The sequence below is a fragment of the Ammospiza nelsoni genome, chromosome 26, assembly GCF_027579445.1.
Source record: "Ammospiza nelsoni isolate bAmmNel1 chromosome 26, bAmmNel1.pri, whole genome shotgun sequence".
Taxonomy (NCBI): domain Eukaryota; kingdom Metazoa; phylum Chordata; class Aves; order Passeriformes; family Passerellidae; genus Ammospiza; species Ammospiza nelsoni.
In genome coordinates, this window is record NC_080658.1 from 4908496 (window position 1) to 4935072 (window position 26577).

The 26577-nt window shown below is 55.9% G+C and overlaps 2 protein-coding genes across 3 annotated transcripts in view; one reads left to right on the forward strand and one right to left on the reverse strand.

The window, feature by feature from the left end:
• Positions 1 to 2926: 2926 nt before the first annotated feature.
• Positions 2927 to 4784, reverse strand: FZD2 (frizzled class receptor 2). The gene has a single exon (XM_059489333.1). It carries the CDS (start codon positions 4743 to 4745, stop codon positions 3072 to 3074), a length of 1674 nt encoding a protein of 557 aa, XP_059345316.1. The 5' UTR covers positions 4746 to 4784; the 3' UTR covers positions 2927 to 3071.
• Positions 4785 to 13606: 8822 nt separating this feature from the next.
• GPATCH8 (G-patch domain containing 8) overlaps positions 13607 to 26577 on the forward strand; it is a 56480-nt gene continuing 43509 nt past the window's right edge. Inside the window, exon 1 of one of the 2 annotated variants that reach the window (XM_059489141.1) lies at positions 13607 to 13685. In XM_059489141.1, the coding sequence (XP_059345124.1) occupies positions 13641 to 13685 (45 nt within the window). In that variant the 5' untranslated portion in view covers positions 13607 to 13640. The remainder of the gene's footprint in view (positions 13686 to 26577) is intronic. The other variant, XM_059489143.1, reaches the window with a different exon arrangement.

Consider the following 26577-nt stretch of genomic DNA (forward strand, 5'->3'; position numbering starts at 1 on the left):
CCGCGGCGGTGGCAGCTGTGAAAACAGAGCGGGGCTCATTAGGGGACATCAAAGGACAGCCGGGAGGGGACACGGCCCGAGCCGCTGGCGTTTGCTCCCTCTTCACCCGGCTTAAAAGGGGAGGAGGAGGATGGGATTCACCGACCTGGGGACAGCCCTGCTCAGCCAGGAGGTCCCTGCCCCCTGTCCCTGTCCCTGGGACTGGTGGCACTTGGGGGCACCCATTCTTTGGGTGACATCCCCAAGGTTACCTGGACATGGGGTGAGCCATCCCTGGGGTTAGCTGGGTTTGGGGTGATCTCTCCTCAGAGATCAATCAGCTGCTCCTGGGGTGACCCATCCTTGGGGTCACCCATCCCCAGGGTGACCTGTACCCAGGGTGACCCATTCCCACAGAGATCCATCTTTGGGGTGACCTGTCCCTGGTGCTCCCCAGGCTGATCCATCTTCAGGGTGACCTGTCCCTGGTGTTCCCCAGGGTGCCCCATCCCTGGGGTGACAGAGCAGGGGACAGAGGGGACACACGCTGACTGCTGCTTGCAGACACCCTCCAGCTCCTCCTGCCACGGCTGCAAACAGCCCTGAGAGCCAAAACCCTCCAAAACCCCCAAAAATTGCTCGGAAAAGGCACAGAGCAGCCCCAGTTGCTCTATCACAGGAGCCTGTGGGGTCAGGGACCCCCAGAACCCCCAGATCCCTCAGCAACCCCGGAGCACAGGAGCAGCCCCAGCAATCCCAGATCCCAGCTCTGTTTTCCAAAGCCAGGACATGAAGCCTTTAAAAAAAAATCTCCTCTCGGAGCTCCTGCATTCCTGGGTGGAGAGTTTACATTCCCCCGTCCCCCGTGATCTTCAGCTCCAGAAAACAAAGCAGCCTTGGGGGGGAGCAGCTTTTTGGGGAGCAGGACCCTCCAGCCAGAGCAAGGACCCCGAGGATAGCACCCCAAAACTGAAACACCCAGAGGCAAGGCTGGAAACAGCCTGAAACCCCCTTGGCAAGGGGGTGGCACCCTCGGGGTGGGCATTGAGGGGTGCAGGGGGGGTCCCCTGATGCCTTGGCCGAGGCTCAGCCTGCCCATGCCACCACCAGAACAGACTGCAGGGACCTCCCTGCCCGAATTCCCACTTCCAGAGGCTCCCAGGGCAAGAACTGGGGTAACAGGGGGTGCTGGGGTGTCCTGGGGGGTGCCAAGGGGGGACTGGGGGTGTCCCCAAAAAGCCCAGCCCGACCCCCAAACTGCCTCTCCAAACAGCAGAGGAGGGGGAAAAGAAGCCCTGGATAAGTTTCTCCCCCTCTTCTCTCCCCCTTCCAAGTCATCGCTGGAAAATTAAACCGGATCCAAAGAGTTTTTCCTTTCCAAAATGTGCTGGAGAGGCGCTGCCTTAACCCCTTCAGCTCCCGCCTCGCCCTCTCCGCGGGACTGGGATTTTTAAGGGGGTTTGGGGATTTTTCCCGGCCTTTGCTGGGGGAAGGGGAACGGTTTGCCCTGGCAATCCCTCTTTGTGCTCCAGGGATCCCCAAATCTCCTGCAACGAGCCAGACCAGAAGGGCTGAGGCTCCCCAGGGCTGATTTTGGGGCACCCTTGGGGCCAGCGCTTTGTGGCCAGGTCTCCCTCTCCATTTTGGGAAGAGAATTTTTTTTTTCATTCCAATTAAACCCAGCTGATTAAATCCATCCTTTCAGCCCCCCCTCCCTGCCCTGAGTTGTCCCCCCTCCAGCTGAAACTCCCCTAGATCCCCCCTCCAGCATCCCCCAAACCCCAACAGATCGAACACCCCCGCCAAACCCCTAATCCCAAAGAAAATGTGAGCTATTTCCTCCCGGGGGGGGACACAGGAGAGGTCCCCCCTCCCTCTTCACACTGAAAATTCCTCATTTTTTGGGTTAAAAATCTCTTTTTCCCCCTTTTCAAAGTGCTTTGTTCCAGCTGGAGGGAGGCTCATCCCCACGGGGTGGTGGAAATGGGGGGGCCCAGCAGAATCCATGGGAACCCCCATAATTTAATTATTGGGGGTTTTTTTGGGGGTGAAAAAAAAAAAAAAAAAGCTCTCGGGAATAATCTGGCATTTTTTGGACTCGTTTGTATTTGGGAAGGATTGTTCAAAAAGGGATTTGGGAGGAAAAGTCATCAGCCAAGGAGGGGGACCCAGGGAGAGCCCCCGGGGGCGGCAGCCCCAGCCCGGGGTCTTGTGTGAGCAAAGGGGTGGGGAAGAAAAAATCCAATTTCTTGGGGAGTTTTGAAAGGAGAGAGAGAAGAATGGGCTTGGTTTTGGGGGTTTTTGCCTTTTTTTCACCCTTTTTTCCAGGGGCCAGCGGAGCAGGGCTGGAGGGAGCCGGGACAGAGCGGGAAGGGGGGAGCAGGGGGCCGAGGGTCCTCTCCCAGCCTTGGCAGTGTTTTTCCCCTTTTTCTCCTCTTTTTTCTCCATTTTCCCACCTCTTTCTCTTTTTTCCTGATCCTTTTTCTCTCCTTGTTTTTTTAATCTCTTTTTTCTCTTTCCCCCTCCTTTTTTATCTTTTTCTCTCCTTCTCCTGTTCTTTCTCCCTTTCGTTTTTTTCTGCTTTTTCTCATTTTTCTTCCCTTCTCTCCTTTTTTCTGCTCTTTTCTGTTTTTCTCCCTTTTCTTCTGTTTTCCTCCCCTTTCTCCCACTTTTTTCCTCCCTTTTTTCTCATTTTCCCCTTTTTCCTCACTTTTCTCCTTTTTTCACCCCTGCTGCTCATTTTTCCCTTGTCTCCTCTTTTTTTCTTTCCTATTTTTCTTTCCTTCCCCCCTTTTTCCTCTCTTTTCCACTGTTTTTTCCCCTTTTCATTCTTTTCCCTCCCCTCTTTCTCCTCTTTCTCCCTCCCTCTCCTCCTATTTCCTCCCTCTCTTTTTCCACACGTTCAAATACAAATATATACTTAAATTTACAAATGCTATTTACAGGTTTAATTACAAAAAAAAAAAAAATCCAAAGAGAAAGAGAGACACCCCTTAGACGTTAATAAATCTAAAAATAAAAAATATATAATAACTCCTCCCCCACCCCACCCCCAAAACAAAAAAATATTTCAGGCCGAAGGGCGGGGGGGGTCACACCGTGGTCTCGCCCTGCTTGCTGTTGGTGAGCCGAGTGTAGAACTTCCTCCAGGAGTGCAGGGTTTTGCCAGACCATATCCAGAACCCCGAGGTGATGCCCACGATCAGAGTCATGAGATACTTGATCATGTAGACGGTGAAGTCGGGGGTCATGCGGGGGGTGAAGTGCAGCGGGCAGGGGATGGCCAAGCTCTTGCAGTTCTGGCTGATCCAGCTGCGCTCCCAGTGCTCGCGGAAGGCCTGCTCGTAGAAGTAGCAGGCGATGACGATGGTGGCCGGCACGGTGTAGAGGACGCTGAAAACCCCGATGCGAACCATGAGCCGCTCCAGCTTCTCCGTCTTGGTGCCGCCGTGCTTCATGATGGTGCGGATGCGGAAGAGGGAGACGAAGCCGGCCAGGAGGAAGGAGGTGCCGATGAAGAGGTAGACGAAGAGCGGCGCCAGCACGAAGCCTCGCAGAGGGTCGATGTTGTTGAGGCCCACGAAGCAGACGCCGCTCAGCAGGTCGCCGTCGATCTGCCCCATGGCCAGGATGGTGATGGTCTTGACCGCCGGCACTGCCCAGGCGGCCAAGTGGAAGTACTGGGAGTTGGCCTCGATGGCCTCGTGGCCCCATTTCATGCCGGCGGCCAGGAACCAGGTGAGGGAGAGGATGACCCACCAGATGGAGCTGGCCATGCTGAAGAAGTAGAGCATCATGAAGAGGATGGTGCAGCCCTCCTTCTTGGTGCCCTGCACCACGGTGCGGTAGCCGTCCTCCTGGAAGCGCTCGTTGCACACCACCCTCTCCTCCAGCACGAAGCCGGCGATGTAGGCCACCGACACCATGGTGTAGCACCCCGAGAGGAAGATGATGGGTCGCTCGGGGTAGCGGAAGCGTTGCATGTCCACCAGGTAGGTGGTGACGGTGAAGAAGGTGGAGGCGCAGCACAGGACGGACCAGATGAGGATCCAGATGCGGGCAAAGCGGATCTCGTCCTCATTGAAGAACATGTGGCCGTCGGGCCGGGTGGGCTCGCAGGGCGCCGCGCAGTCCTTCTCCCCCAGGAACTTGTAGTTGAGGTAGCTGGGCACCTTCAGCGCCCGTGGGCAGTGGAAGGGGTGGTCCAGGGTGGCGTAGCGAGGGGCGCCCGGGGTGCCCTGGCCGGCCAGCGGCGTGGCGCTGGTCAGCAGCGCCGGGGAGCCGCCGTCCTCGGAGTGGTTCTGCCCCACGCAGATCTGCTCGGCGCCGTGCCGGGGGAAGTTCTCGCACCGCAGCCGCTCCGGCCACTGGAAGCCGAATTTGTTCATGAGGGCCTCGCAGCCCTGGCGCGCCCGCTCGCAGATGGAGCGGCACGGCGGGATGGCCTGCTCCAGCACCGTGCACACCGGCGCGTACATGGAGCACAGGAAGAACTTCAGCTCCAGCGAGCACTGCACCTTCACCAGAGGGTAGAACTGGTGGACCTCCAGCCCCGCGTCCTCCTGGTTGGTGTGACCCAGCAGGTTGGGCATGATGGTCTGGTTGTAGGCGATGTCGGTGCAGAGCGGGATGGAGATGGGCTGGCAGAAGCCGTGGTCGGGGATGGAGATGCCCTTCTCGCCGTGCAGCTGGGCCCGGCTCGGCGCCGGCACGCTCAGCCCCGCCAGCAGCCAGGCCAGGGCGGGCAGCACGCCGGGGGGGCCCATGGTGCCCCGAGCCGTGCGCCCCGATTTACCGTGCCCGGTGCCCCGAGCCGTGCGTCCCGATTTACCGTGCCCGGTGCCCCGCCGCACGGCCGATCCTCCCGTCCGGGGCTGCCGTGCCCGGGGCTGCCTGGACGGCTCCCGGTGACTGGATACGCTCTGGTGCCGCCTGGATGACCCCGGCTGGCCTGATCTGCCGTGCCCGATGCTGACTCGACGGCTCCCGGGGATCAGCTCCTCCGTGGCCGGTGCTGGCGCCGGACGATCCCCGGTGACGGGACGCTCTCAGCTCCCGCCTGGATGGCTCCCGGATCCCCCGTACCCGGCGCTGCCCGGACGGCTCCCGCTGCCCGCTGTCCGCCTACCCCGTGCCCGGCGGGACGGCTCCCGGTGTCTCGATCTCCAGTGCGTGGCGGGACGGCTCCCGGTGCTCGGACGTGGGGCTCCCGGTGCTCCGCGGCGCTGCTCCCGCTGCCCGAACTTGGCGCTCCTGCTGCTCCCGGTGGTGCCGGGAGGGTGGCGGGAGGGGGGTCCCGGGGGGTGCCGGGGGGTGCCGGGGTCCCGGGGCGCGGGGAACAGAGCGACCGCACCGGACGCTCCCGCCGCCTTTGTGCGGGGCAGCGCCGCGTCCCCGCCGGGCGGGGCCAGCGCCGCCCGCCCCGCCCCCGGCCCCGCCCGCTCCACCAATCACATTCAAAAGCCGCGGCCGCCACGCCCACCCCGGCCCGGGCCACGCCCACCAGGCCCCGCCCCCGGCCCGGGGGTCACCGCCCCCCCCAAAGTTTTTCCGAGCGGGGCGAACCCCCCCGAACCCCCCGCGGGCGGGGTCGGGCCGGGGCCGCGGGGAGCGGGCCTGCCGTGTGCCCCGTGTGCCCGAACGGCAGCGTGGCCCTGTGCCCCGTGTCCCCTGTGCCCCGTGTGCCCGAACGGCAGCGTGGCCCTGTGCCCCGTGTGCCCAGTGCCCTCCGTGCCCCGTGTGCCCCGTGTGCCCGAACCGGAGCGTGGCCCTGTGCCCCGTGTGCCCAGTGTCCCCCGTGCCCCGTGTGCCCGAACGGTAGTGTGGCCTCTGCGCCCCCCTCCGTGTCCCCTGTGCCCTGTGTGCCCGAATGGCATTGTGGCCGCTGCCGCCCGTGTCCCGTGTGCCCCGTGTGCCCCCAGTGTCTCCTGTGCCCCCTGTGTTCCCTGTGCCCCGTGTGCCCAAAACACACTGTGGCCTCTGCCGCCTATGTCCCCTGTGCCCCCAGTGCCCCTGCCATGTCCCCTGTGCCCCGTGTCCCCTGTGCCCCCATGTCCCCTGTGCCCCCGTGTCCCCTGTGCCCCCGTATCCCCTGTGCCCCGTGTCCCCTGTGCCCCCGTGTCCCCTGTGCCCCGTGTCCCCTGTGCCCCTCATGTCCCCTTGTCCCCGCTCTGTGTGCCCTGCTATCCTGTGTCGCCCCCATGTGCCCTCTGTGTGTCCGGCTGTCCTGTGTCCCCTCGTGTCCCCTACTTCTCCCCCGTGTCTCCTGACCACCACTGTGGTCACTGTACCTCTGTCCTGTGCCCCTCCCCTGTCCCCTGCACCTCCCATGTACCCTGTGCCCCCCGAGTGCTCTGCACTCCCCCAGTGTTCCGTGTCCCCTGTGTCCCCTGCATCCCCCGCTGGGTGCCCTAGCCCTGCTGTGGCCTCTGCACTCCCTCCATGTCCTCTGTCCCCTCTGTGTCTCCTGTGCCCCCCTTGTGTCCTCTGCACTGCTCATGTCCCCTAACCCCACCTTGGCCCCCCACCTGTGGGGCTGCTCCCCCCAGCCCAAGACCCCTCTAGGGCGCTGCAAGGTGTCCCCCACTGTCCCCAGGTCCCACTTTAGGGTGCAGTGGAGCAGGATTAGCTCCCATGCCCCACAGGAGACCTCCAGGATTGGCCCCAACATCCCTTGTCCCCAGGTGTCAGCCAGGCAGTGCCACCACTCCTTGGGCACCATGGAGTGCTGCACCCCCAAAAGGCCACTGCACAGCCAGGGGTCTCCCCAAAACAGGGCAGTGGGAGAGGCCTGGGGGACTGGGACACACTGGTAGGGACTGGGACACACTGGGGGGAACTGGGACACACTGGTAGGGACTGGGACACACTGGGGGGAACTGGGACACATGTTGGGACTGGGACACACTGGGAGGGACTGGGACACACTGGTAGGAACTGGGACACACTGGGAGGGACTGGGACACACTGGGGGGGGGAGTCTTGGACATGGCAGGGATATGCCTGGAGGGAACCAGGACACACTGGGAGGATCCAGGACATGCTGGGGGGATCTGGGACATGCAAGGGGAGACTGGAACACACTGGGGAAACACTGGGACACACTGTGGGGGGACACTGGGACACAGCAGGGGGATCCAGGATGCGCTGGGGCCATCCAAGACACACTGAGAGTGTTGGGACACAGGGAGGTCAAGCACAGGGGGGTCATGGGACACACGGGGGAGGCAAACACACACTGGGGGGCACTGGGACACACTGGGGAGTCAAACACACACTGGGGGGCACTGGGACACACTGGGGAGGCTCAGACACACTGGGAGTGACTGGAACCCACTGGAGGGAATAATACTGTTGGTGATCACCCCAAATTTCGGCACTAGAACGGGGGCTGCCTTTCCCAAGGCAAGGGGCTGCCTTTCCCCCGTTTCCCTTGGGGGCTGCGGTGGGGAACCCCCTGCCCCTGTTTTGGGGGGCTGGGGGATGAAAGGCAGCCGGGGGGGCTGTGCTGGGGAGCCCCCTGCCCCTGCCCGCTCCGTTTTGGGGAGCTGGGGGGCTCCTGGCAGCCCCTTTCCCTCCCTCCCTGCGCGTCCTCCCTCCCTTTCTCTCCCTTTCCTGTAACTTAAGCTTTTGTTGTGAGCAGGAGACCCGGGCTGTCGTGAAAAGAGGGGGCCCCACCGCCTTTCACAGCGTAATTGAAACCATTGCGGCTCCTGGCCGAGGGGGAAGGGCAGGGGGGGCTCCCAAATCAAAGCCTGGGGTGGGGGGAAAGCCGGGACACACGATGCTGCCGGGCCCCCTCCCCGCCAGCCCCCCGGGCCGGACGTGCCGGGTGTCCCGGCGGGGCTGCCCGGGGCTCTCCCGCTCCCGGGATGGCGGAGCCTCCGGGGCTGCCGGGGGATGGGAGCCAGGGCCGGCTGTCCCTGATGGGGCACCCAGGGGTGCTGCGCTGCCTTTGGGCCCCGGGGGTCGCTGGGTGTGCGGGGGTCCCGGGCGGGAGGCGGCGGGCAGAGGCTGGAGCCCGGCCAGCGCTGCCTCCGGCCCGTTCCCGCTCCCGTTCCCGTTCCCGTTCCCATTCCCATTCCTTTATCCGTTCCCATTCCCGTTCCCGTTCGCGTTCCTGCTCCGGCCCTATGGCGGCACAGTCTGGTTGAGTGTCCCCACCGTGTCCCCCAGGCCCACAGCGACAGGAACAGAGGGGTACAAGGGTGTCTGCACAGCCACGTGGATCTTGACTTCCTAAACGCTTCAGATTTTGGATTCTTTCTGGAGATTGGGGGTTTCACTTTCAGAAGGGGTTGCAGAGGTTGGCCCCATCCTGCCTGTCCTCCTGGGTGCTGGTGGCTCAGGACAAGGGTCCCCAGAGCCTCCAGGGACACACTGGGACATGGTTCCACCCAGAGTGGGTGCTGAGCCCTCCTGGGGATGGCAACACCCAGAGCAGATCCACCAGCCAGCCCTGAGAGGAGCCCCTGCGTGGGCTGGGGGTGTCAGGGGACACCCCAGGGAAGCAGCAGGGTCCTACCTGCTCAGGGGTGTCCCCTCACAGGGACATTCAGGGTGGCCAGGCAATCCTGTTGAAATCCCTTGTCCCTGTCACCAGGCCCTGCCAGAGGCATGAGGGGTGGTAGAGGGTGCTGCCCCCTCCCCAAAACTTCCAATGGGGGTCTGGGCTTGGTGTCCTGGGTGGAGGGGACACTGTGAAGACAAGGACCAACCCTTGCACCCAGTGGGAGAGGGTGGGTGCTGCCCAGACTGGGCTTTACTGGGAGTATGGGGCCAAACCCAGCTCTTCCCCCCAGCTCCCCTTTGTGTCCCCACAGAGCTGCTCAGGGTGGGGGGCACCCAGGAGCCCCAATCCTCCCACTGCTCCACTCTCCCTTCATCCCAGTACGGCACTGGGGGATGCTGGTGGGCACCCAGTGTTGGCAGTCCCCTGCTCCCAGCACCCAAGGGACCCCATGGGTACAGCCACCTCCAAAGGTCTGGTGGCTTCTGTGCCCCTCATGGAGCAGGACATGGTGCCCATGCAGCCCCCCTTCCTGAGATCCCCCCAGCACCATGAGGTGCCAGGATGCCTGTGGGGTCCTCCCTGCACCCATCATAACCAAGGATGGGGGACACAGCTGGGAGCACCCTAACCCAGCCACAGGCCGGTGGCCCCTTTCTGAGCCTCTTCCCTGGGGGTGACACTGGGGGTGGCACCACATCTGGCACAGGCCCTGTGTGTAGCCAGCACCACTCTGAAGGGCAGAACTTCCAGGGGGTACTGGCACGTGTCCCTTAGGGATGGGCACGGAGGATGGCAAAGCACAAGTGGGGCATGGAGGGGCTGTGGGGGGCGATGCCAGGCAGGATGGGGACCTTGGAGGTCCCCCAAGAGCGCAGAGGAAGGGAAGGCCCCCCAGCCCTGCCCTTGGCTTTGTTTCACACTTAAGAGGCTCTAATTAAAACCAGGCACAAAGGCCCTGGCTGGCGGCAGGCGCGAGGTGCCAGCAGAGGACGGGGTCTGTCACCAAGGGAACAGGAGTGACACGGGGTCCTGGGCATGGGCCCTGCATGCCCAGACACACAGACACGTGTGCAGACACACACACGTGTGCAGACACACACACACGTGTGCTCCTTACCAGGGAGAGCAGTGCTCAGGCCTGGTTTATACTGGTCTGAACTGGTGTGATGGTCTGCAGTGCTCCGTGTGTGGGAGGGGTCTGTGAGCAGCCCTGCCCAGGGGGGCTGGGGGCAGAGATGAGCCCTGGGCTGGGTGTGGGGTGAGCCAAGCCCTGGGGGCAGCCAAGGACCACAGAGGGTCCCCAGCTGGGACTGGGGGGCTGGTGGGTGACCCCAAGACTGAGCTGGGGGATGAGCCCCCACAATATGGGTTTGCCTGCCTGGATCCCTCAGGGCACTGAGACCCCAAAGCTGTGCTGTCCCCCAAAGCTGTGCTGTCCCCCAAAGTTGTGCTGTCCCCCAAAGCTGTGCTGTCCCCCAAAGCTGTGCTGTCCCCCAAAGTTGTGCTGTCCCCAAAGCTGTGCTGTCCCCAAAGCTGTGCTGTCTCCCAAAGCTGTGCTGTCCCCAAAGTTGTGCTGCCCCCAAAGCTGTGCTGTCCCCCAAAGCTGTGCTGTCCTCCAAAGTTGTGCTGTCCCCCAAAGCTGTGCTGTCCCCAAAGCTGTGCTGTCCCCCAAAGCTGTGCTGTCCCCCAAAGCCACCCCTGGTGCTGGTGGGACACAAAGCCCACCAGGGAGGGTGTGGGGACGTGGCTTAAGCACACCTTGACCTTGCTGGCGGGGGAGGATCCCCTCAGCTTGTCGGACACATCTCCTGCCAGCGCCGGCATTGAGAGCGCGCGAGGCTGCGCGCGGAGGAGCCGGCATGAAAAGGCAGCTTAGGCATCTCCTGCTGCGAGAGATGGATTAGGGGCTTCGGGGAGGCCTGGGGACGGCCAGCGCCACGGCCACCGGGCCACCACGGCCGCGTGCCGCCCGCCAGGCCCTGGGGACAGCGTGGGCGCGGTGGGCACGCGGCCACCGCCCCGTGGCACCGTCCTGCTGGGACACTGGGGCGGCAGGACGGGACCCCAGGGGACGCTGAAATGGAGAAATGTGTGTGTGTGGGAAGTGACAAGGCTGTCCCTGCAGGGAGGGGACACGGGGCTGGCAGCCCCCGCTGTGGGCCCCCCTGGCCTGGCTGCAGCTGTCACTGTCAGGGGTTGGGTATTTTTAGAGCCAGCCCAGACCGCAGTGACCATTTCTGCCCACGGAGTGCACGGGATCACGGCGGGGAGGGGAGGGGGGAATGGGCACAAATTTCCCTTTGGGCTCTGCTTTGGGGTTGGAAGTGCCCTTGAAGTCCCCAGGGATGGCAATGAGTCCCCATGGGGCACAGGGACCCCGTATTGGTCGGGTGGGCGTGGTCCAACCATCTCAGCTCTGTCCCTGTGCTGGGTTGGGGTCTGTGTCCCCAGTGATGTCCCCCAGGAACTGTGGCAGGTCTGTGGGGTGGTGGCAGTGCAGGAAGGATGGGGTGCCCCTGTGGCCACCCCTCCCTCTCCCAGGAACAGCTGTGTCCCCAGCCAGGGGCAGGGGACCTGCCAGCACTGGGCATGTGACAGGAGGTGACAGAGCTGCTATTTATACCCTCCAGTGTCAGGGCTGGCTGTGGGGACATCAGTGAGCCCATGCCACTGACCCGTGGTGACTCTCAGGGTCCCCTGAGTGCCCATCTGTCCCCCTGCAGGGAGGGGTGGGCTCAGTGTGACCAGAAGTGTCACACTCCACAGTGTCACACAGCCATTCCAACTGTCCCCAGCCCACTGGGGACACAGAGGCACCCAATGGGTGCCTCACACAGAGCTGACACGGGGACATGCAGCTGTCCCCATGCCCAGTGGGGACAGAGCTGTCCCCACTGTGAACACTGAGCTGTCCCTGTGTGTGACAGTGCATGAAGCTGTTCCCAACAAGGACACTGAGTTGTCCCTGTGCCCAGTAGGACACAGAGCTGTCCCTGTGCCAGTCCCTCCAGGCTAGAGGGTACCAGAAGGGGGCAGATGTGTCCCCCAAAAGCCACAGGTCCTGGAGGGCAGAGAGGCCTTGGCACAGGCAGATGCCAAGTGGGGAGGCATTCATTGCTGGCCTCCCTCCTGCTCCTGTGGCAGCAGGGCTGGGGGGCACAGCCCAGAGAGGGCCCCCCAGAGAAGAGGGGCTCCCCAGAGAAGAGGGGCTCCCCAATTCCCTGTTCCAGGTTCATCCCACCTGGCTGGCCACACAGGGCTGGCTGGCCCCAGGAGAGAGGTGAGATTTGAATCATCGGATATTAGGGGTCGGGATGGACCTTAAAGACCACCTAGTCCCAGCCCCAGGATGCTCAAGGCCTTACCCAACCCAGCTTTGAGCACTTCCAGGGTTGGGGCATCCAGCATCTCCTTTTCCTGCGAGGTTTTTATTTCCAGGATATCCTGGGGGAATTCCCACAGGGCTGCTGTGGTGGGGCAGGCTGAGCACAGCATTCCCTCCTAGCAAGTGAGGGAACACATGTTCCACACAGGAGTTCTGGCAGCACAGGCCAGCCTGGCTCACTGGAGGAACAAATTGGGCTGGAGCTACCCAGTGGAGCACAAAGCACAAGCAGTGTTTCAGGACTCACTGCCTCGCTGGGCAGGGCACAGGTGTCCCCTCAGGGACAGCTCTGGTGGCACATGGAGGACACAGAACACACTGCACACATCCCCGATCCTGAACTCCTCTCCCTCACCGGCCCTGACAGGCAGCAGAGGGCAGCAGGGCCCGGGCAGAGAGGCTGCTGCGGAGGGAGGGAAAGCAAAGAATGAATGGAGACAGATGGGATCCGTTTTTCCTGCTGTCGGGGCAGGCGGAGGGCCGGCGACACACGGCACGGTGCTGGGGGACAGCTGGCGACAGCTGTGCTGGGGGATGGAGAAGCAGAGACCTCTGCAGAGCCGGACCCAAATCCCAGATCCAGACCTCAAACCTAGACCCAGACCCCAAATGCAAGCCTTGCCCACAAATCCAGACCCAGACCTAGAGCCCATCCCCTGATGCCAAACCCAGCCAAGCCCCCTGTGAAAAGTGACTGGCGTTTTTCACAGCCCCCAAATCCATCAAACAGCCCCGAGTACCCAGTCCTGGCCCCTAAATCCAGACCCAGATCTGGATCCTAGACCTGACTCCGATCCCAAAGCAGACCCAGACTCCACACCCTGACCTAGCACCACCCTCCAGCCCCTCGGTGCTGTCCGTGGCCCTGCTGCTGTGCCCTGCAGAGGGCAGGGTTGGGGCACACACTTCCCCCTCAGGGGCGGGGAGAGGAGAGGATTTGTGCTGGCCACCATTTCTGCGATGCCCGTGAGGGCGCTCCGGCCCCGAGCCGCTCCCAGCGCTGAGGGGCCCCAGGCCGCCCTCAGCCACCCCCGCGCGGGCCCCGCCGATCCCGCTCTGCGCATGCGCGGCCCCAGCAGGCGGCACGGCCCGCTGCGCACTCCGGGGGGCGGTGGAGAGCCTGCGCTCCCATTGGTTCACACGTCCATCACTCAAGCGACTGGAGCAGCTCCCATTGGCTCAGGCCGGGAGGGCGGGAAGGCCGAAGCGGAGCTCGCTGTCTCCATGTCGAGCCCTCTCCGTGTGACGCCTTTGCACATGCGCGTTGCAGCGGGTGGAAAACGGTGCCCCGCGCTGCGCAGTAGCTCGCGCCCTAATTGGCTGCTAGGCACGCGCGTGCGGTGCAGGCGCCCTCATTGGTTGCCCGGCGCGCGCGTGCCGCTGCTCGCGCCCCCATTGGCCGCCGGGGCGGGCCTGCGCGCTGCCATCCGCAGTCAGACGCGCAGCGAGGCTCGGCGGGACGTGACCTGCCGCAGCGGAGCCCTGAGGGCGCGGCCGGCCGTGCGAGCCGGTTCCGCCCCCTTGGCGCGCCGCAGTCTCCGGGCCCGTCCTGCCGCCGGCTCCCGCTGCAGCAGCCACTCCGCTCCGCGCGTTGGCGCTGCCGTGAGGGACCCCCGTCGTTGCCGCTCACGTGACCCGCGTCGCCGCGCACGTGAGCCGCGGGCGGCGCATGCGCGGTGCGGCGGGGGCGGTGCAGGCGGGCGGCGCTGAGGGCGGAGGCGGCGGCGGCCGGAGCGGGGCCGGGCCGGGCCGGGCCGGCGCGAAATGGCGGACAGGTTCTCCCGCTTCAACGAGGACAGGGACTTCCAGGTACTTCCCTCGCGCGGCCGCGGCCCCTCGGGCTGGGCTCCGCCGCCTTCTCCGCACCCCCTCAGCGGGGCTTTGTGTGCGGGCCCGGCGCTGCGGCACCGAGGGGAGCGTGGGGGGCCGGGGCCGCCTGTCAGGGTGAGCCGCGGCTCGGGAGGGCTGCCCGGGCACGGGTTGTGATGGTGGCGGCGAGGGGCTGAAGGTGAGGGGATCAGCCTTCCTCCCGTGATGGCACCGACCAGCCCCGTGAGGGACCCGGTGAGGGAACGATCCCTCCATGAGGGGAATCCCCCACCCCCGGTGAGGGCTCGGATCCCTCCCCCGAGACCCTCACAGCGCTTCCGAACATCTTCCCTTGCGTGTGGAAAAACCGCTTCTTCCTTCTCGCACCCCCTCCCCAAAACATCAATATTTCAACGTAATTAACGCCACTGATGCTGTTTGAAAGGGGATTTCAATAAACAATGGGGAAATTAACGTTGACTCATTAAGCTCGAACAATGACATGTTGTTCTCTGACTTCAGGCCGAGAGAGTCGCGGGGTTAGGAAGGAAAACAAAAGGAGCGAGGAGAGGCGTGGATGAGCTGTTCTGTGGCTCCTTGTTTCGGGAGCTGTTCATCCTCACTCGGGCCTTTCACCCAGAGACCTGCGAGGGTTTTTATAATGTGCAGCTTGCGTAATTCTGCTTCGTCTGGCGTTAAGGTGCAGTCTTGGAAGCAGTCAGGACATCCAGGAGTGACTAACTTGTGTTGTTTCTGGGTGTTATAAGGGGTGCACGCTGCAAAAATTGTTACTAAACTGTGCTAGAAACACACGAGAAAATAAATCCCTGTTGGATGGAGGTTTGGCTCCTGCCACAGCCCCAAACGTGGGCTTGTTTGCATCCTTCATTTCCTTCCATGCAGAAATGAGCCATAATTAACACTGGTATTGTCTGATTTGGCTTTGAAGTTTGTGTTTCAGGAAGTGGAGCGAGCCAAATCTTGGGCTTGAAACAGATTTCTTGTAATCCTTTGGTGAGGGAGAGATGGGGAACCCAAACCAAGTCAGGTTCTGTGGCTGTGCCCAGGGAACAGGTGAGCTCTGCAGTCCTGTCCCTTTGTGGGGAAACCCCCATGGCAAGAAAATTAATTGTAGTGGCAAAACCTGTTAGTGTGTGGTGGCTCTGGACACACAGGGGAATGTGGGGTGATGTGAGGGAGGAAATTCTGCTCCATTAGCTGATCCCAGGATCTTGGAAGCTGCTGAGTGTGCCTGGGGACAAGAACTGAAGTCACAACCCTTGACTTTAACAAAGGGCACAGTTCTAAATTGGGATTTATCTGTGCTAAATACCAGGGTTTCCTTGTTCCCATAGACTGGAGTGAAAAACAAAATGATAGAATTTGGTTTTATGGAAGGTTTTATGGAAGGGTCACTGCACTGTTCTTCCCTCCCTGAAAATATGCCAGGGAGAAGAGAGACATTTTATTTTGTGTTAAAGCTTCCTGTGAGGGAAAAGTGGAATCTGTCCCCTGGGAGGAGCAGTTTGGAGCTGGTTGAGGCTGCAGAGCACTGAAGGTGAAAACAGTGGAAGAGGAGATGTGAGGGGGACTGGGCCAAGGTCACACTGGATTTTGGGAGCTCAGAGTCTGTGCACCTACCCCTGACAGCTGGGCAATCTCAGTGTTTCCACAGTATATTGATGGAGGAAAGCTTTTGGCTGAACAAGAAGGAAAAATGAGGTTGAAAATCACTTTCAGACAAGACTTTTGAGTTTTCCTCTCTGTATTGAGCCAGAGATTGCTTGAGCTGTGCCATGGGTGTGGAATGCAGGAAATGCTCGCTGTGCTGGGTATTTGCAGGTAAAAATGAGCAGATATAACACAGCCAGGAGTGTTTGTGTTGCTGTTAGGGATGCCCTTTTCACACAGCTCTAGTTCCTTGGCAGGTGAAATGTCTGTCCTTGGGGCAGGTGTGACTCTAGATGTGATCCATGTCCCAGGGAGCGTGGCCAGAGGGACACAGGCTCTAAAATGACACAGCTTGCTCAGGGATGGATGCAGTGTGGGAGGGAGGCTGCAGAGAGCTCTTGGGTTTTGTTCTGGGGTGATCCCCTCCAAGTGAAAGGTTCTGTAGCAGTTTGGAGAGAGGGAGAGGAACAAAAGGTTGGGAGTAAAGAGGTCAAAGGAACCTTTTAGCTGCGTGGAAGAAAGGCAGATATCTGGGGGTTAGGGATGTGGCTAATGAAAAAAAAGCATTTCAGAGTTATTATTATCAGCTGCCTTCCTGGAGAGAAGCTGAAGAGTCTGGGTTGGGAGGATCAGTTTGGCAAGAGAGCAGATTGAGCACTGTGGGCAGGGCAGGGTTAGCAGAGGTGATCCTCAGCTTTCTGAGCTTCTGATATGCTGGAGAAAAGTGGATTAAAGGTGAGAGCTGCTGGGAGCTGTTCTCCCTCCCTGTGCCTGACTGGAGAAAGATCAGTGCTATCAGGGAGGCTGGGATGGAAACATCCAGCACTGCAGGAAAATGAGGAAAAAAGGACCTAAATCAGCTGAGAAAGAGAAGGTGCCCATGGTCTGTGGTGCTTGGAAAGGTGCTCAGGGGAGAAGGGTCCTGCTGGGTTGGGCAGAGGGCTCAGATGGGAACTGGAGAGATGAGAGGAGTGAGGGATCTTCCACAGCTGGTGAGGTGGGCATGGAGAGCTGCAGAGGGAGGGATGCTCCTCCCTGGGAGTCCTGTGGAACAGAGTGGTTTGTGTAAGGATAAGAAAGTCAAATATCCTCCCGAAGGATGAAGGTCATGGTGTGGAGGGAGAGGAGAAGGATTATATAGGTGGGGTTGTAGTGACTCCTCTCTGTGTTGGGCACAGAAGCTGGGGGGGGTTGGAAGCTGAAATTGCAAAGGAGCAGGAATGGCACTGGAGGATCACTGCAGGGAGCTGACTGGGCAGCCCTTGGGTTTTTCCTCCCAGCATTGCTGTGCTCTGTAGCTTTAGAAGCCACACCGAAGGCTTAGATCCTCTTCCCTTTTTGCTTTCAGCTCTCAACCTCAGAGAAACTTGGGAAGCCCCTGGTTTGGAGTGGCTTTTGCAGGTGCTGAACCTCAGGGCAGCTCCACAGACAGGCCTTGAGCTGTGCTCTGCTGTCCTGGGGGTTTTTCCCTTCCCAGGCCAGCACAGGGCTTTGTTTGGGAGCTTGGGCAGGGAAATGAATTAATGGAGGAGAGGGGACATCCCTGACCTTCCTTCTCCTGCCTCTCTTCTGGGCTCTACAGTGGCAAGTGAAGTCTTGGGGGGCTCATCCAAATAAATCCCAACCTTTTTCCATTTTCCATCCAGGAGAGGTTGTTTTTGAGTTTAGTTCTTGGGGTGAAGGGCTGGGGAACCTGTCACAGGCTCTGTCACTTGTCTGTGCCACTGTCCCCTGGCACAGACAAATGGGAACCACCACAACTTTGAGGAATTCTGAACAATAGCTGTAGATGATGCTAACAGAATATAGAATATAACAGAATATAACAGAATATACAGAATATAACAGAATATTGTGGGAGCATTAATGAAACCTGTATAAACATATGAAACTGCTGCAATAAGTAAATACATATTTTTAATAAGTAAATACATATTTTTAGTGCTATTTTGAAAGCATTTACAGTGATTTTATTCTTCAGATCAGGTATGCAAGCTCAAAGAATAAATATCATGGATGTCTCTCTGAAATCCAGTGGAGCTCCCACTTACTCCCAGATGTTGAGAAAATGTTTTCTTGCTGCATTTTTCTCCTTTTCATTGTTGAAGCAGAAATATTCCCAGCCATATGTGTCTATGTGTACAATTATTTCCTCTTCCTACGTACATGGCACTTGCTGCCATCATTAGCCAGACAGAACACAGGCTGTTCTGTCTCTTGTTTTTGTGCTGTTGTATGGTCTGTGCAATGGAATAACACAGAGCCAAGCCTGCTTTTCCCTGCTGGCTGCAAGTGTGACCAGTCTCAATCCCAGCCTGCTAATTCCAAGAAGATAGGTGGTTTTATTTTTTTCTTTGCCTCCACAAAGGATTTGAAGAGCTAAGCCAGCACATCACTGCTTCTGGCCCTGCCTGCTTCCAGCAGGTTGAGCTGAGCGCTGCTGGCAGGGGGATTTTGTGCTTTTTAATTGGCAGAATGTCAGGGATGAGTTCTGCTCCCAAGCAGCTTAGGCAGCGCTTTGCTGGGCAGCTGGGCCAGCACTGAGGGGGTTTAGGATCCATCCTTAACCAGTGTGGCCGTGGCTGCAGCCTCATTCACTGCCCAGGTGCTGCCTGAGGGGACAGCATTTGCTTTCCATGTCCTTCAGCAGGAGCAGCTGCTCGGGGTGGCCCTGCACAGAGATAAACAGGGGCATTTTCTCTGCCTGCCTTTACTAATTGGGAAAAGAAGAACTTAATGTGGAGAACGAGGATTGGAATCTGCAGACTCTGTTACTCTGAGCTTTCAGCTGGTCCAGGATCCTGGGCTGGGAGTTTGCCTTTGGCAGCAGTAGCTGCAAGAATCAGGAGGCAGCCTGTGCCTTTCCATGGGCTGTTTCCTAATTGAAGAATTAATCTGAGATTTTAGAAGATCTATCAGAATTGTTTTGAGATCTTAATTTATCATTTGATTCAGGTTGGATTTCAGGGGAAGAATAGAGCTCTTACCTCCTTGGCAGGACGTTCTGACCTTTCAGTGGAGCAGAGCAGGAACAGAACTGTGACTGATGTTTTTAACCTCCCTGTGTGAGTGGGGAGGGGAGAGGGCTGGGGGAAAATGTGTCCTAAAGTAGATCAGGTAGTTTTGGTTCCAGTGTTAGAACATCACAGTAGGGTCTGAACTTCAGTTGGATTTCTGGGATTCACGTGGGGAGGTGATTTTATATAAACCTTCCCTGCCTTAGTTGTGCCTTCCCCCAGTCTTGTCCCTTCTGTCCTACAGTGATGGTCTGCATTGCTGAAAGGAAAAGGAAACACTTTATCCTGCAGTCCCACAAGCCATGGCTGAGCCACCTCAGCTTCTCCTGGGTCACCTTCTCTAGGACAGAACCCCCCCTGTCCCCAGGCTCTGCCACCATGGGTGGGAATGTGGAATTCATCTGATAAAAAACATTGCTGCATTCTAGGGCAGCATTCCTCAGCTGACAGAAGCTCTTCTCCTACCACATAGTTTTAAACCTGTAGTAATTCTTGCTGCTTTCTCCCTTCAGACAGCTCCATGGGCAGGTAATTTGAGATTTTGGCCAAAATATTAGAAGTTAATATTAGGATGGTGGCTTTAAATATCCAGGTACCACTTAAGTTTCAGTTCCCATCTTGACCCAGTTCTGAGTCCAAGAGTTTGTGTTTGGCTGCAGAATCTCTCCCTTGAAGACAACTGGTGATGGGGAACGTTTTCCTTTGTAGATAGTTCTGGTAGTTTAGCCATTGAAAGCTGCATTTTCCTTAATTTTTCTTCTAGATTTTCTTTATTTTTAGCTCTTTGCTGAGCATTATGTCCTTCTCTGCTGCACCAAAGCACACATTACTACTATTTGTCCTCTTGTGAGAAGGCATATACAGCATTTCTGCTCAATTTTAGCTTCTGAGAGCATTAATGGCTCTGAATTCTGTTATTGTTCTGTGTTATTACAGCTTTCTGCATTCTAAATTGTCCACACTTGTAATTGGAAAACTTGCTCAGAGGAGCAGACTCTTACCTGGTATAATGTACTGAGATAAACATCTATTTACTGCTTTATTTGTTTGTGTTTGCACACCCTTGGACTGTATTTTCATCCTTTCTGCTGCCATGTTTTGTGAGGAGGTTTGAACTGGGATTTCCCAGGCTGCTGGTGCAGCCCTGTGTTTGTGCAGGGCTCTGTGAAGGCAGATGTGGTGCTGGGGAGTTGAAGCCACTCTTGGGGTCAGGTTGCTCTGAACCAACACATCCTCTGCTGTTCCCTCTTTGTTGGGCTGCCTGATCTGCAAACTGAGCTGCTCTCTTTGCTCTGGTCATTGATAACAGTACTGGATGGAGCTGGAATCATGTTAATGTGCTCCTGAGGGAGATTGCTGTGAGATTTTGGTTTAGAAACAATTCTTTATCAAGTCAGATGCTGTAGGAAGAAAGAAAAGGGCAAATAATATTATGGAAGCTTGGAAGTTCATAGTGGTAAATAGATTACACCTTGGATATTACAGAGTGGTTTCTCTTTGTCTTGTTCTGTCTGCTGTGGGAGAGAAGGGACATCCAGAGGGACCTGGACAGGCTGGAGAGTTTGGTCTGTGTGAACCTCATGGAGTTCAGCAAGAGCAAGTGCACAGTAACAGTATTGAATGGAGTTTGAATCATGTTAATGTGCTCCTCAGGGAGATTTCTGTGAGATTTTGGTTTAGAAACAATTCTTTATCAAGTCAGACACCATGGTAAGAAAGCAAAGGCAGATAATATTATGGAAGCTTGGAAGTTTATAGTGGTAAATAGATTACACTTTGAATATTCCATAATTGGCACCCTGTTCCACCAGGGTGGTTTCTCTGTGCCTTGTGCTGTCTGCTGTGGTCACCCATGGGAGGGAAGGGACATCCAGAGGGACCTGGACAGGTTGGTCTGTGTGAACCTCGTGGAGTTCAGCAAGGACAAGTGCACAGTAACAGTATTGAATGGAGTTTGAGTCCTTTAATGTGCTCCTGAGAGAGATTTCCTGTGAGATTTTGGTTTAGAAACAATTCTTTATCAAGTCAGACACCGTGGTAAGAAAGAAAAGGCAGATAATATGATGGAACCTTGGGAGTTCATAGTGGTAAATAGATTACACCTTGGATATTACAGGGTGGTTTCTCTTTGCTGTGTACTGCCTGCTGTGGTCACCCACAGGAGGGAAGGGACATCCAGAGGGACCTGGAGATGTTGGTCCATCTGAACCTCCTGGAGTTCAGCCAGGGCAAGTGCACAGTCCTGCACCTGGGTCAGGTCAGCTCCAAGCACAAATCCAGGCTGGGGGAGAATGGGTTGAAAGCAGCTCTGAGGATGACAGGGGGGATTGTTTGATGGGAAATTCAGTGACTCAGCTGTGCTGGCAGCCCAGGAACCAACCATGGGCAGCAGGTGAGGGGGAAATTCTGCCCTGCTCAGGTGAGACTCCACCTGCAGAGCTGTCCCCAACACAGGCAGGACCTGGAGCTGCTGGAGTGAGTCCAGAGGAGGCCATGGAGCTGCTCCAGGGCTGGAGCCCCTCTGGAGCCAGGCTGGGACAGCTGGGGTGCTCACCTGGAGAGGAGAAAGATCCAGGGAGAGCTCAGAGCCTAAAGGGGCTCCAGGAGATCTGGAGAAGGACTTGAGACAGGGACAAGATAAGGGAAATGTGTTCCCACTGCCAAAGAGCAGGGTTAGATGGGATGTTGGAAGGAATTGGGGCCCTGGCTCAGGTTATCAGAGAAGCTGATGCTGCCCCATCCCTGGGAGTGTCCAAGGCCTGCTGGAGCAACCTGGGATAGTGGAACACGACCCCCTGCAGGGGATGGCACAAATCATCTTGAAGGTCCTTCCCCACCCAACCCCTTCCCATGGTTCTGTGGTTGTTTAAGGTCCTGGTTAGCATGAAATGTGGGTGCTAGAAGCTGCAGCAGCATCAAGGCACATTAAAAATGACAAAGAGAGAATTGGGTGAGTGAGGCAGGTGCTGGCTCTTGGGCAGAGCTTTCTGAAGGGCTGCAGAGCATCCCTCGTGTGCTGGAACACATCCACAGCTGCTGCTGGTGCAGCAGAAGGAATCTGAAAGACATGAAATTGTTCTTGGTTGGTGCCAAAGTATGCAAAGCAGAGACCTGCCTCTGGCTCCCACTCCTTGTGTGGTACAAGCTGTTTATCTCTGAGCTGTGGAGCATGTTTTTGTTTGGACAGCTCTAAGTGGGTATTTTTATTTTTTTCTTGGTTTAAACTGCTTGACCTGTGACTAGTCTCAAATGTGTTCTGCTGAGTGGGCTTTCAGTGGTTTTGGACTTAGCAGGAAGAGTTTTGTCAGAATTAATTTTTGGTTTGGTAAACAAAAGGTGCCATCAGCTTCTCAATGTGCAATTCCAAGGTGCTTCTTTCAAACGGTGCCAATTTAAATTCATCTCCAAGTCTCGAGTGATTGCTTTTGTTGTATTGACTTGAGAGGATTTTCCTGTTAAGCACTCTCGGAATAATTGATGTGTGTGTCTGCTGAAAATGAGGTTTTGCTGCAGCTTTCACAAGATGTTGACTGTAAATATTCAGCTGTTTCTGGGGTTGTGCAGATGTGCTGTGTCCATATTTCCCACTTGTATTCCAGGGAAAGCAATTCCTGGTGTGTGGAGGGCAGTGAGAACATGTTGTTTGGGAATGCTTCACCTCTGTGTTGCTAGGAAAGAATCTGTGATTTTTTTTTTGTGTGTGTGTCTTTACAGACACTGCAGGGAACAACAGGAAAAAGGATGATTTTGTTCTGGGAAGCATTAACAAAGGCTTTTCAGGTGCCAATACAAAGTTGCTTTTGTATTGCTTTTTATAGCTTTGAGAACCCATGTGGCCTTTATAATTATCCAAGAAAGTTTCCAGGATTGGATGGAGCCATCTCCTAGGTGCATGTTGCTCTTAAAAATGTATTTTTTCCTGGGTACATAATGAATATTCAAAAAACACTGTAAGCCACACTTTTCTGGAGTTGTTTTTGAGTTCTTTGGATGCATTTCTAAACACCAACATGGTTGTCTGCATCAATTACGTTTTGGAGCCCTTCCATGGTATGGAGTCATCAGGCCCTGCTGAGCTGCAAAGGGCAGCATGAATTACTACTGAGATCTGCAGGCAGCCTGTGTGGGGAGGTGTGCATCTTGCAGAGGTATTAGAAACCAGTTATATTTTAATTGTGTGTAATAAGCACAACAGTCAGTCACGGGGAGTTTAAACTCCTTCCTTCCCCCCTGCTCTTGGCTGAAACTCAGTGTGAGGTCAGTGGTGATGTTGGTGATGGAGCCCCACAGATAAATCAGAGCAGACCTTGGCACTTGTACCTCCTGTGTCTCATCCATGCCTGGAACGAGTTTCTGTCCTGCCTGTCCCACGTGTGCCACTGCAGCTGCAGGTGCTGGCTGCCTCCCTGTGCAGAGAAGTGAAACCAGCACGGCTGGAGAGGTTTGTCAGAAGAGAACTAAATACAACATGGGGTGAGTGTCAGTGGTGGAGCGCTGAAATTCCCGAGCTGTGGTCAGGCAGGAGGCTGGTGCTCCATCAGGGCTCAGCAGAGCTTTTTTGCTTTTGGCTGCTTGGCTTGGCTAGCCACTTTGCTTGCTTGCTTTCTGCTTTTTGCGCTGTTTTTTTTCCTTTTCTTTCGTTCCCTCTTTCTTACCCTCCCCTGAAGATACTGGACCGGCTCCGGACCTGACCTGGGACGTCCAGGACACCTGGAGCTTGCAAGGAAAGCTTGGCGCCCTCACAACAGTCCCTTTTCCTTTTCCTTTTCCTTTTCCTTTTCCTTTTCCTTTTCCTTTTCCTTTTCCTTTTCCTTTTCCTTTTCCTTTTCCTTTTCCTTTTCCCGTAAATAAATAGGTTTTGTTTTCCACTTTGCTCCTCCGAGAAATTCCTTCCCGAACCCGGTGTTGGGGGAGGGGTGGTTGGAGGTTTGTTTTGTTTGGGGGGCTCCCTTTTGGAGATTTCCCCTAATTTGTCCTAAACCAGGACAATATATCTTTTGGCCATTCCTGACCTCTTGGCCACTGTGCCTGTGCTGACAGGCAGCATTCACCCAGGTGTGCTGGATGGGGGATGTTGGCAAGAGTGCTGGGAGCCAGCTTTGGGAAAAGTGCATGGATGTGAAGGTGCCTTATCCATCTAAAGATTTTGTAACTGCTCCATCTCCTTTTAAAAAGAAAATTTCAATTTTAACAGGATATTCACTTCTGGGATCAGAGGGTTTTTTCCCCTGCTCCATGAGTGTGCAGAGAGGGAGAATTTGGCAAGATGGCATTTGCTGCCTTGTGCTCAGATGCTGCTCCAGTTCCCTGTGCTCAGACCTTGCATCTGTGCTGACCCGTCCCAGGAGGGCAGCAGGAAATGTCAGCAAAACATTCTGGGATCTGCTCACATGGCCTGCCCTGGCTTTATCCTCACTAGAAAATGGCCTTTTTTGGGGGGACTCGTTTATCTTTGTGGATATTCCTGTGTCTCAGCTGCTGTTCTCAGCCTAATGCCTGCAGGGCTTTTGGGAGTGGGCTTGGTTAAATGCTTTCAAGTGATACTTGTGGGTAACAACCCTCAATTTTATGGCTTGATGTAACATTTTTGGAGTTTAAGATTTATTGATTGAATTGATGGATAAATAGCATATGAAAAAGTGGTGCTGATTTGCTTTAATGTTTTAAAATTCCATTTTCTAAGGTAAATGCAGTATAAATGGGATTTTTTTGGAGTCTTTTTCTGGTACTCTCCTAGCGTAAAACTAAATTTTGACTATCTTAAGGAGCACACTTCACTCTTTTCAAGTGCAGTTAAGCAGTCATGATCATGCTGTGCTCTTTTCCAGTGCATTTAAGAAATAATAACAGTGAGTATAGTAAGGCTTTTCTGCAAAATTGCTTTCTTTAGGTTCTTACTGGTGTGGTCTCACGAAGCAGCAGTTCAGAGCCAGTCCTGCAATCCAGGAGGGATGGAAATAAAGATTTTTTTCTGCTGTGACGTCTCAGCAGCTGCCTTCTGCCCATTCCCTCCCCAGCCAGCCCTGCTTTCATGCTCCCAGGATTTTGTGCCAGAATCTTTTCCTATTTTGCTCTGGTCACAGCACTGAAGGCATTGTCCCTTGTGATTGGAGATTTTCCAATCCTGGGCTCTTGCTGTCTGACTTGTGTTGGGTTTATAACTCACCTGATCCTCTCTGGTGTTAATAACACCAGGCTGGTGTGACAGGCACACCTGAGGGGAGGGGTCCTGAATTTATCCCCCACACTCCCATTGTGCTGCTCCTTTGTGTCCCAGGAGCTCTGTGTCCCCAGGCACATTTTCTTTGGGAATAATACATGGATAACTCAGGGCTGTTCAGCAAAGCAAGCACTCATTCCATCAGGAATGGGCACTGGATGGAATGTGTTCTGCATGCTGACATCTTCATGTGCTTCATGCACAGGGCAGTTCAGGAATTAATGTCCAGGGAGCTCTGATGGGCCTAAAGCCCTTGAAGTGACTCATCCTTATTTTGTCATTGTGTTGGTGGTGCTTTAGGTGTCTTAGAAATGCAGGCAGTGCTCATGAGCCAGCTCTGGTTTGGGATACACCCTTTGGGGTGTGAGAGGAAAAGACAGAGTGTATTTTCTTCTTGTCACTGTGAAGATTTTAAAGGGTTTCCCCTGTGTGCTTTGTGGTAACTCACCTTCCTGAAGAGCTGCTTCATATAGAGCACCTCTATATGAGAGAGAGTGAATTCAGTGGTGATAACTGTGATAAAATGGGCTGTAATCAACAATTCATTTCACTTGCACTGAGTGATTTGTTGGCAACACTTCTTGCCACTGAGGATTTTGGGATGAAAGTGTAATTAAGTTTCTTACATTTTTTTAATGATGCTGCCTGGGTTTTAGTTTCACTGCCACAGTGTTTGGGACCTTGTAAGTAGGGAGGAAGTAGCAATGCTCTTCCCCAGAACTATTAACTTGAATTGTCCCAGGAAATGAAGTAACTCCTCTGGGTATGATCTGGGACAAAATGGCATTTGTTGAGCCAGGGCTCCAAAGTATTTACTGTCCAAAAAAGGGAGAACAAGAGTTGAATTCCTACATGGAGGCAGCTTTTGTTGGTTGATGTTTCAAATGCCATATTCAGTGTGTGAGGGCTCTGAGAAGGTTTGGCCAAGAGCTTGGAGCAAAGTTCAGACAATGGGAAAGAGGAGGAGAGAGCAGAGAACATGTGACTGTGAGTAACCAGAGTGCACAGAGAGCCAAAGTTCAGACAATATTACACAAAAATTACAGGGCACAAACATGTTGGCTCCTGGAGAAGAATGCACAAGGAAGCCAAGTGGTGTGTGTGGTGTGTAATGAGGAGTGTTTGCATGCTTGCTTCTCATGGAGTAGGAAAATATATTGAATTTCAGTGTGGTTATAGGGAAACACCAGTGTCAGAGCACTTGCTGTAGCACAGAGAGCAATAAATGGTGCTTAAGTGAAGCCTCTCATCTTACTCTGCTGTCCCAGGGTGGATGCAGAAGTGTCTGTGAGGAAGGGACAGTGCAACACATCTTGTTTCACAAAGCAGAAGTGAGAGAACCTGAAACAACAGCTGTGAAATGGAGGGGCAGAGGATGAGTGGGAGGAGGGGGCTGCAGTCAGCCCCAAAATCCTTGTCCACAGGAGCATGTGAAGCTCCCAGGGCTGGGAATTTACTGCAGCTCTGGAAGCCTGTAGGAGATAGGGTCAGGCGCTCGGAAAATCTCACGATGTCACAGAAAGCAGCAGGACTCCTCTCCCCCTAACTCCTAGTGATAAAGGATCACCCAAGAATGCAGTCCCCCCTAACATTAGTAACTTTCTACTCCTTACTAACCAATTACAGTAAAGTAAGACCCCCTGACGTAGAGAAAAAACTTTCCCAGTATAAAACCCGACGAGACGGGACAATAAAGGTCTTGAGCCGTCCACCATCCTAGTGCCCACGTGTATTCTTAGCCCGAGTGACCCTGGAGAGTTTGGGTCGCCGTGCTGTTTCCTCAGAACCAAGTTGCCTCACCTTGCATCAGAAAGCAACAAAGCCATACAGGAAGAAGGTTTGGGAACAGGTTTTAAGTAGTGCTGGGTTTAATGCAGCTCTTATTTCACATCCTGGTACCCATGGGGTTGAATCCTTTCACATAAAGGTTTCCTGTGAAGTGAGAAGCATCTCTCAGGTCTGCAGAAGATTCAAAGTTATACTG

What these genes read in the sequence shown, in the direction of transcription:
- FZD2 (XM_059489333.1), bottom strand. Translation starts at nt 4,745, where the DNA reads ATGGGCCCCCCCGGCGTGCTGCCCGCCCTGGCCTGGCTGCTGGCGGGG.